We start from the raw sequence: 16,696 nt of genomic DNA on the forward strand, positions 1-16,696 counted from the left end.
ACTGTGTTACTTTTGCTAATGACAAACTAACAGATGATAGCAGTTGTTGTAACTCAGTCATTGGGTCAATTGAGACATGACAGATAACACCAACATTGTAAGTTTTTAGGTGGTTTGATAAGTACACAAATGAGAAATGTGACATTGTTTGCATCCCAATTCATTTCTACAAATTAATGCGGGACTGTTTTTATAATACCAGAGTTGGTTTGCAGAATCTTTGATGCCGTTTTCCTTATTTTGCTGTATCACCTTTCCAGATACGCTGATAATGAGGCGGCTAATAATAATCGAGAACTGACCTTAGAAAATTATTTCGGTGAACATCATAAGTGAATTAATATTGCGTTAAAGACTTTACGTTTTCGACATTGTGAAATTCTTTCGTTTTTAAGCAGAGAAACAGTATTTCTACCAAGTAAAATCTATTGAACACAATACATAGTTTTCAATTTTATTCAGCTTCTTTCATTCATAATTTAAGACAATAAAATCAGGAATTGTGAAAAATATTTATAGGTGCATAGGAATTACAGGTCGTTATGAATTATTCTTAATATAAATTGCTGAATTATCTGAATTTTTTTTTGATTGTATTTTATTTATTTAAATTCATCCATATAATGAATAGAAATGTTTTCAAGTTGAAATACAATTTAATCAAATATAATAATTATACTATATAATGTGTCAAATATGCATTCCAAGAAGCTTTCTATGTTTATACAAGTGTTTGCTTTTTTGTTTTAAAGTAGTTCTCTTTTTGTTCTTGGTAAATTTTCTTTGCATCTTCATAAAGCTTCAAGTCCCATTTATTTCGTGTACGTAGTTCATTCAATTCATACTCTGTAAGGATTTCAGTGTGGGCATTAGCGTTGATATGAACAGTGTCATTTTGCTGTGATATACCAAATATATGACTTAGCATTTCTTGAGAGGTTTTAAAGTCCTCTGTCAGGCCAATGAATGCCATATTGGTTTCTATGTTTCTCTTAGCAACAAGATAGTGTTTCTCTTCTACATCAGGTATTTCATATGCCTCAGATAAATGTACTGCTCCATGTCCATCTTCAAATGTATCATCAATTGTGGGATTATCGCCAAACTGTAAAAGTCGTACCATATTATTACTCATATCTTGTAAATGCACTCTTTTACTACGTTTTAAGAAATCTGTAAGTGAAGAAGTTCTCTGCAAGAACTTTTTACAAATTGGATGGGCATGTCCACAATGCGTTTTCTGCAGGTAATAGTAGCTTGAAACAAGCTTCGCAATTGGCTCACGAAACCATGTAACATATGCAACTGGTCTGTATTTGAACACGTAGTCATGGATACCATATGTACGTTTCGAATAGTATACAGTTTGTGAAGAATCATTCCTAGAGTTAACACATTCCTTGTATAGTTGACTGCAATGAGCAACTGAACTTTTTCTTAACACCCCCTCCTTTGGTGTAATCTGCAACAGTATTTTCTCAACTGATGTGCCACCAACTTTTGGCAGATGCGTAAAAATAACATTTGCTGCACGATATTGACTGTGTGCTGATTCATTACAACTCAAATAGAAATTTGGAAGAGGTTTTCTACCGGCATCAGAAGTATTGTAGATATCTCGAAGTTCTTTATTCAGACTCTTGCACACACCCTTATTATCTGTCACTGGTAATTTCATTGACGTCGAGATGTGTCTATGTGACTGGCCTGTGGTAACTGATTCATTAGCATGCTGACTGGTAATATTGTAAACGAGCTGGTCAACCGTGAGATTTGGTACTTGCCTATCAGTATTGTTCTGAACGTTCATGTTTGAAGCGACATCCGTGTTGTGTACAGATGACAACCGAACGGGATTCACTGTAACATGCCAATATATTATGGATAAACAGGCCATTATATTACATAGCAGCATACTGTACATAATTCTGGAAAATTTCATGTTCAATGTCACCGAGATACCTGATGGTCAAACACAAACATATAATATTAATACTCGACATACTTAAGAGAAATTGGTTTAAATTGAAATGTATCAATGGTTCATGGTGAAAAACAATGTAAGTATTTTGTTAACTTGTTAGCTTTGCAATATGATATTCGAAATCATTGCTGGACAAAAACACCTTGTGATTACAGCACAAATTAGGTTATAAAAACCACTTTTAATGAAAGTAGATTATTACGGGGGTGTCGTCACGTACGTATGCTTCAGGTGGCCATAGCGTGTCATTGTTTACAAACAAGCGTCTACCCATGAGTCTTTGCGTTCCCAGCGTGTATTGTTATCATCGCTTAGGATTCAATTCCCGCGCGTGCGCAGGTGACGACCCTCCCGCTTTAAGCTTAGCTTAGCGTTGTTTCACTTTGCTATGTTTTGCTTAGCTTTGCTTTTCTTTATGTCACCTTACTTTGCCTCAGTGCAACGTTTCCTGACTTTGTGTTACCCACTGGCAAGAAACTTATTTCGGAACAATATATATCAATGACTGAAACAGAAAAAAATATGGTTATTCAAGGCCAGGGAAGCGCAATAACTCATCACCAGTCAGTAATATACGTTCCAGTTTCTAGACCTTAGTCCAGTCAAGCCTTTCAAGATCAATCAATTTTAGTCGGCAAGATGTATCCACATTAGTTACACCCCTAGTGAATAGTGAACTTACATCAAAGCACTCAATTATAGAGATTGGTCTCGATGAGCTAGCTTCTCTCACTACTGCAAGCATACAACTTCAGTGTAATGTATGCCTCTATTGTTCAGCGGATTAGTCAACTACCTTGTCGTGGTGGTGTTCTGCATAGTCGTCTGTAGCTGGCAGATCGTCTGTACTTCAGTGGTAAGGTATCATACCACTAATTAGCATATGAACAAATAATATCGTTGTTGTTAGCCAATGTTTTTTGTTTCACGGCGTTTTATCTTAAACCATGTTGCGAGGGCGTACTTCATTTACGTCAGCTGTTCACTTGTGCGTGAAGCTTTGTTTATTGACGAGTACCGGCAACATGTGGGTCTGGACAACTCTTGATTAAACACTTCTAAACTGACTGCTTTTTGCACATTTTAATATTTTTTATTTCAATGTTTCGTTTGCTTCCACAACCCATCCACTGAATACTTTTAATTTAATCAAATTTCAACAAAATATTTGTTCTTATGTGGATCAGTTTAAAATATGGAGTCTTTTTTACATTGAAGGTATTTATGCGACCTCAGTTGTTTGAGATCTGTCATAAACAGTGATCATGCAAAGCCACGCATAACAGAATATAATACTCACTGGTTACTGGCAGCTAAAAGTTGTATTATTCATCATTTCGTCTTTCTATTGAATGATTTGCATAATTAAGCCATGTAATTAATGCATGCGCGATCAGAAAAAAAACATGATTTTTATTACATACCGCTGTCATGTGGAATGTGGAATATTTGACATATATGCTTAGCAACATGGTGGCTCTTTTTAGACCGCTATGTTTATGAACATGTTACCGTTCACCGTTTTCTATCGTTTTATAACACTCGCCGACAGAATGTTCTCGCTTGTACATCCCATTGCTGCAGATTCCATATCTATCATTGAACCCTGAAATAACTTAGATTCATGACAATTCTATTTTGAAACACAACATAAGCTGCACTCAACACGGGGTAGAAGGCTGTTGCTGTTTCGATTGATTAAGACCTTAAACCATGGTTCCTGATAGTCAGATTAAGGTGGGTTAGCCAGCCAGTGAGAGCGAACATGCGTGTATGTCTCACTATTTCTAATTTACCTGAGAGGCCATGGCCCAACCTTTTTTGCAGTTTGCGTAGACAAGATTGTTGTGTTAATGTCCTTTCATAACATTCATTGTATCACATGACCTGCATTGAATACGCTTATTTAAATTTTAATAGGCAATGTGTTGATGACTGACAACAGCTGGAAATCACATCATATACAGTGAGAACAGCTACAATGCATTATCGAATGACATGTTCAACACACCCCGTAGTTTAACAAAGAATGGTTTCAAGTCATGCACTACATTCACCGCTACTCGACGTCTACTAATGACCTTATTGCGTTAAATCGACTGTTTAAAAACCATAAATCAAATAATTGTTGCCATGAATCCAATCAAAACTCTATCGTTGAATATAATATTGGCTAAAGTGAATATAAGAATATGTGGGTTTTTTTAGCAGCTGACGTCATTTAATTTAGAATATATTTTCAATTTACCGGAGTTTGTGTTATATACGTTATTTTATCATTTTGTTGCACGTTGTTTGAGTATGCAAGATTTTCCTAATTGAATAACTATATAAGTCATGTAATTATTTTGTTTGGAGTGGACGAGTTAAAATCATTCTATTGTCATCGTAAAATTAGAAATAAACTATGCTTTGTAAATGTTTTATTACTAAGTGTTTTGAATCAAACACAATGCTGAAAAGCTTACGTGCTCTAAAACCATTTACCACTTATTTATTAACGTTATTAAAAATTGAAAAGCAGTTGTTAATATTTCTATGAAAAACGTACCTTGTATTTTATCTAATGTAATTTTAATGTGAATACAATTTAGTAAGAGTTTGTTATTGCTATGTATCTGTTGTTGTTCCAGCTTTCTCAGAAATAAATACTTGCTACTTAAGGGAGCTACCGTGTATAAATGTCATTAGATAATAACAATAACAAAATTACTAATATTTTTTTTATTTACAAACTTTAATCCAGCTAGAAACATGCTCGGGCAATCGAACAAAATGACAAACAAATAGTACGTTCTTTACATTGTATTTTGTGGCAATACAATATTTTTAACGGCAGATATATAGAGGGGTGCTCTTATTTATGCCCTATCTATGTATCCTATCTATTTAGGTCATTTTTAACGTAACACGTTGTTCATGGTCCCTCTACAGACAAAAAATGTCGTGACCCGCTTCTGAACAGCCCATATTTCTGTTCGCGGGCTACCCAATTTCTAACCATACTAGTCGCATTGTTTGGCATGGCGTTGTCCATTCCATTACACTTACTAACAGTAGAAATGGACAAACTTATATATGAACAAACAAATTGGAAGTTTTAGATCTTCCACCTCCAAGAGAATATTGGAAATAGCAACATTGCATTCATGGAAAAGCGCTGGTACCACGTAGGAGTCGACGAGGCTGCGTTCTAATGATACGCAGCAATAGATTTTGTTTGCTCGTGTTGATACAATACAGTCCGTGGAAATGTTGATTCTCGTCAACACAACTAATGTTTGTTTTTTCTATTGTTAGTAGGTCTCGTAATTTATCTATGTTCTATTGCCAGTTCGTTTGAGTATTGACACTGTTAGTGAACAGAGCAATGGATAAGTTACTTATATTTGGGGCTCTGAGTCGTTAGAGGTGCTTTAAAATATCTGTATCCTATTAAAAACATGTTGCGTCACAGGTATCAGACAAACTTAGGGCTTCACAGTCTAATGCTTCAAACTATACCTCGTGATCTGCTTTACTGTTCTATAAATATAACCAGCGAACGGTAACATGCTCATATACATAGCGGTCTAAAAATAGCCGCCATGTTGCTAAGAAAATATGTAAAATATTCTATTTTCCACACGACAGCCTGAGGGATATGATTTAAGTTAGTCTGCCAAGTGGTTTTAGATTTAATGTTGAACAATATTATTTAACAAAGTAAGATAATCGTCGAATAGACTGGGAACTTGTCCTGCTCATTAACGAATTATCAAATATCCATAGAGCGCAATGATAATAATAAATTATATCAGATGAACCCTCGAATAAACATCGTGTGCGTATAACACACATATATCAATAACATGTGTGGCACGTATTCATTAGATTTGAATACGATTATTATAGATCAAATAAGCTTATAAAGCAACGTACGTGTTTGAATAATGTCGTCAGTAAAATAAGAATTAAAAAAAATGAAATAATTGTAGTAAATAGTTATTCCCTTCCCTTTGGGCGTATGGACAATGGAGTGTTTGCGTACAAAGACAGAGGTCGGAGGTCTTTTTTAAAAAAAATACAGGGACTAAATAAGGAATGGATTATGTGTACTCCAATTGCATGATTTTTATATGTATAGGTATGTTAGTCAAAGTTTAACACACCCCGTAGTTTAACATAGAATGGTTTCAAGTCGTGCAATATATTCACTGCTCGACGTCTATTAATGACCTTATTGCGTTAATTTAAAAATAAAGCACGGAAATCCGATAGTTTCCGAAAGGTAAAAACTAGATCATTTTGAATTCAAGAACGGACCTATTTACTTTGGTACCAGTCAGAACTTGCGCCAGAGAGGGGTCCTGATGCAAAATTATATCTTGTCATTTGTTTAAGGCCTGAACAGATATGTAACCCACAATCCACCTGCTAGCATTCTCAGGGTTCTTTCAGCTAAAGTGTTTACTTACAATACGTGCACTACCACTTATAAACCTGAAATTAAATAATTGTTGTCACTGAATCTAATGAAATCTAATTCGTTGAATATAATATTTGCTAAAGTGAATAAAGAAAATGTTTCAACTGCTGACATCATTTAATCACTTTTGTATCAAGAAACTATTTTCAATTTATCATAGTTTTCGTAATATACGTTTTTTTATTTTGTTGCACGTTTTTTGAAATTGCAAGATTTGTTTAAAATGAATAACCATATAAGTCATGTAATTATTTTGTTTGAAGTGGAATAGTTAAAATCATTCTTTTGTCATTCTAAATTAGTAGTAAACCATTCTTTGTCAATGTTCTATGACTTTTAATAATGTTTTCAATCGAACACAATGCTGGGTAGTTTATGTGCTCCAAAACCATTTACCACTCATTCGTTAACATTGAAAATTGATATTTCTATGAAAAATGTACCCAATATATTATCGTGCTGTAATTTTAATGTGAGTAATATGTTAGGAATATTTTGTTATTGTAGTGTATTTGTTGTTGTACCAGCCTTCTTAGAAAAAAAATACTTGTTACTTAAGGGAGCTAAAATAATGAAAAATAAACTAAACCTTTTTTTATTTACGAACTTTAATCTACAGAATTGATTCAGCTAGAAACATGCTTGGGCAATCTAACAGAGTGGCAAACAAATAGTGTATTCTTTACATTGTATTTTGGGGCAATATAATGTTTTTAACGGCAGATATACAGAGGGGTGCTTTTATTTATGCCACATATGTGCCCTATCTATTTAGATCATCTTAAACATGTTGTTTATGGCACATCTCTACAGACGTCAAAAAATGTTGTGACCCGCTTCTGAACAGTCGCTACTTCTGTTTGCACCGCGTAGTCCATACCATTACACTTACTAACAGTAGAAATAGACACACTTTTGTGGCACAACAAATAGAGAGTTTTAGGTCGTCCACCTCCACTAGAATATTGGAAATAGCAACATTGCATTCATGAAAAACGCTGGCACCACGTAGGAGTCCACGATGCCACGTTCTGATGAAACGGCGTCTGGCTGTGCGAGCTAAAAGTTAACTTAATTAACCAGTCTTAAGAAGTTTTTTTTACGCTGCCTTTATTGATATGCACATTAAGACATATTTATATCATTTAACCAGAAGTAATAAAATACACAAATGGTGACGTTTCATATTTGTCAACAATTTTAGACCATTGAACCAACTACAGATAAATGAGTAATAATTATTAAAAATAATTTTGCGGTATCCTCGCAATAACCTTATTACTATACATCTTTTCCTCCCAGGAAACATCAGGGGTATGCAGAAATACAAAACGTTTAGAGCAGATTGGGCGGACTTCTTTGTGTAAAGTCCGGCCAAACCCTAGGCGCTGCCATGTAATCGCTTCATATTTGGAATTCGCATTTCCTAGTATGGTAGTATGTAAATACCCAGTGCAATACTGCAAAATTACGGAACGCTGCAACTTATGGCGTCCCGGTAACAGATGTATAATAATATCTAGTATTTGCAAATAATTGGTCTACATTGTTTTTATGTATAAACCATTGGACACACAATTTAAATTAGTCAATTAAATTGTAGTACAATTACAAAAAAAACAGTGTTTAAATTTTTGTCATGACATTTTCCAATACATATACGGAGATTTAATGCATTATTTGTAAATAAATAAATACAAATACACTTAATAAATATTCATTTCATTTAGAAAATAAATGGCGATGAGCTGTCTATTATTGCATGTTATAAATCCCCACTATCATAATAAGAGGTTTTATATTATCACAAGATATTGTCCGAGCCGAGGGTGTTATCACGCGACAGTGGACAATGCAGAGTTTGTTATTTCAATTACAATACATCGGACTGACGTAATATTGAATAAACGTGATTGGTTGAGCATTCATAAATAGACGTTGTAGGCGCTTGTATGTCAGTTGCGCAAAGAACGTCCACCAACAATCATATATAGGTAATTTATTAGATAAAGATAACCTCAATTTGTTTAAAGTGAAATAATCATTAAGGGTTTTGTTGTTTAAATGGTCCGTACAAAACTGGGGAAACATGAGACATAGGCGAGTTACACATATTCATATTCGTGCATTCAACTCAATCACTACTCAGTTAACCTTTGATAACAGGGCGGTGCGTGATGCCGATTAACCAATGAGAACTATATTATATGAGAACTATATTGCAAATAATTCGAAACACATAATATGGCATATTATCCTCATTTGGTGACAGCGAATATTACATATGCATAACTTCGGATCGCTGAAACTGTATGTATGTAAAACTGTATTCGCTGTGTTGACAATTAAACTTGTTGTGTACTCGTTACCGACAAACCTGGGAAGTCACCCTCCGAATTCTTAAGTCAAGATTACTGATATTAAATGATAAGTCTCCATCTCAAAATTAACGTAATTGTAATGTATCGGTATTTTACATAGAAGGCGAGATTTATGCATATCTAGAACGTTTAAGGTAATTATTGTTCAAATAATTTTCAATTTATATTTTATTACTTTTTTTATTAATGCTTTATTATTTTACTTTGATTTTGTGATTTTTTTTAATTCCGCCCTACATACATCTGAGCCTCTGCCTATGTAACGAGATTTCAGCGATACCCACTATCGACGATTTTAGTCAATGAATCACAGACCTCTCTCTATAGCGCACCTGATGACGTCACTGGCAGAGTCAGGTCGCAAGCACAATAAAATAAAATGGCGGATTATACCGATGTATTGGGAAAACACGGTTTTTCGGTAATTTTATCATAGTCAAATGCAACAAAAGTCATCTTTAATTTTTATGTTTATATTGTGGCTTGAATAGTCCCAATTTAGCTCGTTATCTTGCGTAGTTATTCCGAGCTTGACGATTTTTTCCACCGGTTCAACCGAACACCGGTATCGTTTTCCAGTCGCTTGCCCTGGAGATGAGTTTTGTTGACGATCGGGCCAAAATCGTCTACGGTATTGAAGCCGTAGCTGTAAATATCCAAATGTATCAACATTTTGTACATTATACAATAATTTGTTATTAATAAGTAATTGACTTGATTTTGACTGGAATGAAATATTTTTATTTGCAACACATCTCAATTGATCAGGCAATATTTTTGTTCTGATATTCTGCATCGATACCGTGAACCGGTGACCGTTATACAATTTAAAATCAGTTTGCGTTGTTTACTATATAGCTGATTACGATGTTTTAATCATTACGATTTACTTATTTTTTGCTTCCATTCTATATAATTATGCTCAGTGTTTGATTGAAGCGTGGACTGAATAAACGAACCTAGGCTGGCAACGATGCACCAGGGAGTGTACACATTTGTTGGAAGTGAAAACAATATTCAATGTAATGACAAAATTTGTAAAATTCTGTGGAATCTCTTTAGTAAATAAAAAATATACTATTATTTTTCTATATTAATGGTTATTCAAATGGCAAAATATAATGTACAGAAAGATTGCCCGTAGAGTATCGCTACACTGAAAAATAAGCAACCGACAACCTGTATAAAAGGGGGGCTGTGATTGGCTGTTACTTACGAGATTTGAAAGGGACTTACATAGGCATTTGGTCAGATCCTTGTTGGCTTTCGCAATTAACAAAATACTAGATCAAAATAAAATATATATACAAAACAAGCAAAAACTAGGATCTTATTTTAATCAGATTGATCCAACTTATGCTTGTTTTGTTCATCTATTAAATTTATTCTTTGTATGGAAACTGTTTGTTGACGAGAAGCAAGTCTACCTGCAGTTATTGTCATGAATTTGTTTTTGCGTATCTGTTAACCGACTTAATTAACTGATTATTAGCTGAATTGCTGTGTTATGTCTGTCATCGTTTAGGTCTATTTGAAGTTTTGGACGGAACTTGGCTCAGTGATTTGGAACTAATTACCAGATAACCACCGCTTTTTAAACTACTCATTCTGACAGTTTATATTCATAGTTATTAATGTAGTGAACGATTAATCAAAAGATATGACGTATTCAGTACTTAGTGTGATTGGCTTTATGATTGAAGTTTACGCCTTAGAGTCTTTTTACTGCTTTGTAATTGGTTAGAGTTGTGAAAATGAATAAAGAGAGTTTGAGTTGGTCTTGACGAGCAGAGCACGATAGACGCAGTAGAGAGAGAGTGCAGTCCTGGGCAGTCGAGAGTCCGAGAGAGTCCAGGGGCGAGCCTTGAGGCAGTCCAGTCTTGGGCTAGTCTTGGGTCAGCCTTGCGAGAGTCTTGGGGATTTTTCCCCCAGGGCGCTGTGTCTTATAGAGTGCTCGATTGACCGACTAAGACGAGAGCTGAAACGTATTTCGTTGTGTGTGTCTTATTTGACTGTAAAGTATAAGTGACTTTCCCGATCCCGTACCTCAAGGGGACGAGATAGAGAGACGAGACGAGATTCCCCCCTGACAAGTGTGGAGACCCAGTGGAGAAGATTTTACCCCGTGATATTATCACGAGTTCGAATCCTGTTTAGTGTTATATTGTATATATCTTCGTTTATCCGCAATTACATTCAATTCCACACAGTGATTGTCTCTAATTAACTTATTTGTGTGTAGACATATACTATGCATTCTTAGTTAGACTCGGCGTACCATCTAGTTCCAAATTACACAGCATTTGGAGCTGCTGATTAACGTAACTTAATATAATTTGATTGTTTATATATCCATGAAATAAGTTATATAATTCCGGGGAATAATTGAGATTTCTGTTGAGTTTAAGGTTCTGTTCTCCGAAACTGTATGATGAGATCTGATTAATTTTCAGATGATATTTCTATTTATATATCATTATTTAGTTTATGTACTGTATCTTTAATCTGTTTGTGCCATACAGACCGTGGTTAGTCTTTGTGCTCTTCTTGTTTGTGGGATATATTAAACATCTAACCCAAATATGACATTTTCAATTCCAAACAGAGTAGGACTTACTTGCATGTTTAAAAAGCATGTGTTCAGTTTATCTATTTGTTGAAATGTCGACCCTTCAAAGATATGGGTTTAATCTGTTTGGGGGTTGGTTGTGCTGCTCAGGAAGACTGATTTCTGCTTTGGGTTGTAGACACGTGAATTCTGTGTCATTAAATGTGATTGATAAGTCTCGGTACTTGTATATTTCACAATTAGTTGTTTTTAATTGTCACTTTAGAAGGAAGCAGTCAGCCTGCCCATTGTTACTTGATGGTCTTAAAAGGAAAGTGAAGGCTAACAATTTAATACTCTCAGATAATTGGGTTCGACACATTAAATGCATGTTTGGCACCAGTACATGTATACTATCATGTTCTAAACTTTCAGCCAAATTGAAGATACACTTTTGAAATGATAGATAAAATCATTTTCTCAATTTCTGACAACAGATTCTATGATGTCATACTTTACCCATTATCCTTTGCTTGAGAATCAAGATGGCTGACTACATAATACTGATGAAAAGTTGAATATCTAGAGAAGGAAATGTGATATAAAAAAACTGTACATTGCATTCTTCTACATTTGTGGAGCTATTTCTTGAGGGATCATTATGTTGTTTGGCTTGACTTTTCCTTTAAACCTCAACTAGCTAAAATAAGCATGAGTGAACTCAGAACATTCTCAAATCTGTATTACTTCAGTTGCAATATATCAGTGACAACAACTTTGAAAGGATTAATATATAAAGTAGGTAGCACTTAACAGCTACAGTGCCTTATCTATGCATGGTATATAGAACACCTTAAGAAGTAACCTTTTTATTATTTATATAAATTATTTAATTATTCGATATATGTATATTTTTGGTCAGTAGAGTACATATAACTCTTTTCACAAAAATGGAATACAAGTTATATATAATTTAAGAGTTGACATGTATCAGGTGAACACTGTGTTGTGTTTTTTGAAAAAAAAAACCAGAATCCCCACTTCTGGGCTCTTCTTATTTTGTTCTCATTACCAGTAGCATAGTTGTTTCGCAAAACAACTGGACTGATATTTTGCTGCATATCCTCACTATGGTACCACTGCCCACTAATGAATCTGTCTCTGGAAGATCCTCACGAATAGCAATGTTTAGTAACATTACTTGTTCCTAACCTAGTATATAATTGTTCTGTGTCCTTTTTTGAGGTAGAGATGCAGGTTTGTAGGCACTTGGGAGTGAAACTTTTTTCTTGCTTTTTATTATCAAAACAGTCTTGGCTAGAGACTGATAAAATTTTGTAGAATTTTGAATAGTTGAACATACTCGAAAGACGATTTTAAAATATAGATAACAGGTGCAAACATTCTCTCTTTTGAATGCTTAGCAAGATTTAGCATGGCTGTACATAATATTAAAAAAGAAACATGGTAAAAAAAGTAATGACGTGATCTCCATATTATGCACTATATTTACGTTTTTACAAAACGATAATACATTTAAATTTGGAACTGTTACAGCCATTTTAATTATGAACATTAGCAAACTTCTTACTGAGTGAATGGTTATGCAAATTAGCAATTATCTCAGCTTCGTTTTAATGAACATCCCACTACTTTAAAAAAATAGCTCCTAGACGCTTTTACCTTTTGTTTTGAAATGGTTGGCAATGTGTTTATCTTCAAAACGCCGTCGGAGCATTGTTTTTGGTTGAACAGTGTTACAACAAACGTACAGACAACTAGCCTGGGTGTTAATTTATGCATAAACTTGAAGTAGTCGGATTCAATCATTAATACACTCATATTACTCGACAACAACTTATCAATTATCTTTACACGGTACAGTCCAAATTGATAATAATTGACATACTCATATGATATAGAATCTTCTGTTCAGAATACTATAAGTACGACATGCAGTCAACCAAGTCGCCAACCGAGTATCCCATCGTATGCAGCTTGGTCAGTAGTAATTGGCCGCTTTTAAAACAGTCCCATGTCAAATTGCAGGTGGAAATTCAGTACAAAATCACCGTCTTACTCCAGCTGCCCCGTATGTTTTTTTCGCCCATCTACCGAGGATACATTGTATTACACTCACTGATTAGATAATCGTGAGCGTTCATTAAAAAAACGATCACGTAATCAGGTGTTGTCGCCTGCTGTACTCTGGTGCTCCCTGCATTTACCACAATCACTGTCCGATTATCGTGTGATAAAAGGGTTGGGCGTTATATTGATCGAACAACATCAACGCTGAATGAGCAACTTATGGTACAATAATAATCAACCACCTTGTGTTTACCTCGTTCAGCGTGAGCGCACTCTGAGTTAGTCTGCCAAGGTGTTTTAAATTATATAAACAAATAATGCTAATTGCCGAATAGATGAGAATCTTACCTTGTTTATAAACGAATCATCAAATATCAATAGAGCACAGTGATAATAACAAATCATATCGAGAGAAACGCTCGAATGATTGTGTGTCATTGTAAACGTATTCATCGGATACCATTATTGAAGACCAAACAAGCTTATAAAGCAATTTGCGTTTTTGAATAATACCGTTAGTAAAACAGGAATGAATAAACCCAAACAATTGTAGTAAATAATTATTCCCTCTCTTTTGGACGTTTGGACAATGGGGTGTTTGAGTACACTACAGTTATACTACAGGGTCAAAGAAATGTATTACGTGGAATTCCATGTATGTATAGTTAGTTCAGTCAATATGTAAATGTATACAAATTGTGTTTTTCGAATAGTCGTAGAAGCAGATAATATCCGAATAAAATTAAAGTTTGAAAATAGTTGACAGCACTAAACAACCAGCACCAAAGAACACACGTACTGCTTACGGCTGTAGGTACTGTGCATTGGCAAACAAAGGTGGTGTATCTCGCACCATATTCTCTCTATAACGATGTATTAAGTAACCAGTCAAAATTGAAAACAAATCACTTATTTATTTTGATTGCACCAGCGTTTTATATTTGAGAAGTAAATTATTGTGCCATTGATAATTAGCAAAATGGTTCTGAGCCGCAGATAAGCATTCTCTGTTGACCACATTTTTCTCTCTTTCGTATACTGTTCAATTCATTTATGTTATTTATGTAATGTTCCCAACACAGATTATAACATTGTAGACTACAAAATAAAAAATCCGCAATGACAGAACGATTGTGATTATAGAATAGGATAACAGCACAAATACAAAGAAATTAAACATACACATTTTAAAACAAACAACATCTCGAGGTATTATATAATTGGTGTTTCTTCTAAAACATGCAGTTGAAATATTAAAATATCAGAATATAGTTGTAAAGGAATTTCGAAACGATATATTGCTACGTTCTGTGACATTACAATTCAAGATAGGACGAGAATACCATTTACATATTTAAAAATACTAAATTAAAATAAATACGCCCATGGGAAAGTTAATAAAGATTGTAATTCAGTACAGTGTAAATATCATATTTACACTAATTAAGATCTTTCACGCAATTTGTCTGAACCGATTAACCGATCTGTCCCAAATTACTTTACAGTTTTTGTTCTAAATACCCGGAAAATATTTTTTTTGTATATTCCTTGCAACGACGGCATAGACTGACAATCTCTTTTCCAAAACGCCTCATAATGCTGAACAGTTTCCTGTTACTTGCAACAACGCCCCCAACGTTCGTACTAAAAGTCTTTTTCTATTCAATTACTCTTCCCACTCAGAATGCTAGTTAACCAGTCTTATAGTGTTTTACGCGTTATTGATATACACATTTTATATAATAAAGTAATAAAATACACAAATGATGACTTTTTTTATTTGTCATATGGAGCAATACACCAACTACAGATAAATGTGTACTAATTATTATATTTGTTTAATACCTAGTATTTGCAAATAATTGTTCTTATATATAAACCATTGACATACAATTTAAATTATTCAATTCAATTGCAGTACAATTAAAATAACAGTGTTTATATTGTTGTCCTAATATTGTTGAGGACATATTTGAGGGTTTAGTTGTTTAAATTATCCGTAGGGAAACATGAGACATAGCCGAGTTACACATATTCACATTCGTATATTGAACTCACTGATCAGTTATTATATTGCAATTAATTCGAAACATATAATATACTATATTATCCTTATTTGGTGACAGCCAATACTACATATACATAACTGCACATCGTTAATATTATATACATCAGTATATGAACATCCGACACGGTACTGTAATGCTCTGACTTGCATATTTACGTCACAAAATGCTCGAGTTATTCACCAACTTTAACAGTAAAACCAGCATTGAAAATTTCTGTCTGTTTCTGCTGACTGGATTTTCTAGCTTTTGAAATTAAGTTTTCGCTTCAGTAGACAATGAGCTATTTAGGTCGATAAAGCTGTATGTCCAGATATATTCGGTATAATAATACAAATGTTCACCAGACATACATTTTAGTGAGACGCAGAGCAAATTCGTCGTGCTTGACAATGAGCTCTCAGGTTGCTAAAACTTCATGGTTACCTCTGTTGGGTAAACATTTGCATAACGATAAATAAACTTGTTGTCAAGATTACAAATATTAAATGATAAGTCTCCATCTCAGGATTAACGTTTGTATTGCAATGTATCGATATTTTACATAGAAAATGAGTTATGCATATCTAGAACGTTTAAGTAATTATTTGCAAATATTTTATAATAAGTGAGAGATCACTATGAGTGTTCACTACTTTAGATGAATTTAATTGTTTAAAACATTTTTCTTATACTTATTTTTTAATGTGTGAGTGAATTTACACTGCTTTGTCTGCAACCGGCGCTAACTGGGATTAATTGTTTATGTAAAGAAGGTTCATTTTTGTACGACATTATCAATATAATTATCAATTTGGGAAATGATGTCTTGACATGTTGATGATGATTATAGTAAGGCTCCTTCAAATGTTTAATTCATTTAACCAAACATCGTGTGTGTAAAATCGTCAGCTGTTTGAAGTGGTGATTGCTTTATAGTATTGATTTGATAGTCATTTTTCTTTACAATTAGCCTTAGTATCCTCTGGAAATTGTGTACACCAATCCCTGTCTTTCCATAATTACATGAAATTTGACGATATTCGTTTTGGGTGATTGACTGTGGGTTGACGAGAAACAAGTTTACCTGCAGGGGCGAGACGTTTGTCGTGATCACGAGTTCCAATCCTCATTTACCTGTAATTACATGTAATTCAAATTGCACACAGTGACTGTCTC

The 16,696-nt window shown here is 34.1% G+C and overlaps 1 protein-coding gene across 1 annotated transcript; it reads right to left on the reverse strand.

Moving 5' to 3' along the window:
* Positions 1 to 721: 721 nt before the first annotated feature.
* LOC144344629 (uncharacterized) lies at positions 722 to 1,810 on the reverse strand. The gene has a single exon (XM_078006506.1). It carries the CDS (start codon positions 1,808 to 1,810, stop codon positions 722 to 724), a length of 1,089 nt encoding a protein of 362 aa, XP_077862632.1.
* Positions 1,811 to 16,696: the final 14,886 nt, after the last annotated feature.

This window comes from Saccoglossus kowalevskii, chromosome 22 (genome assembly GCF_978046115.1).
Source record: "Saccoglossus kowalevskii chromosome 22, keSacKowa6.1, whole genome shotgun sequence".
NCBI classification, from domain to species: domain Eukaryota; kingdom Metazoa; phylum Hemichordata; class Enteropneusta; family Harrimaniidae; genus Saccoglossus; species Saccoglossus kowalevskii.

Coding starts and splice junctions, on each gene's coding strand:
- LOC144344629 (XM_078006506.1), bottom strand. CDS start 1,810: ATGAACGTTCAGAACAATACTGATAGGCAAGTACCAAATCTCACGGTT.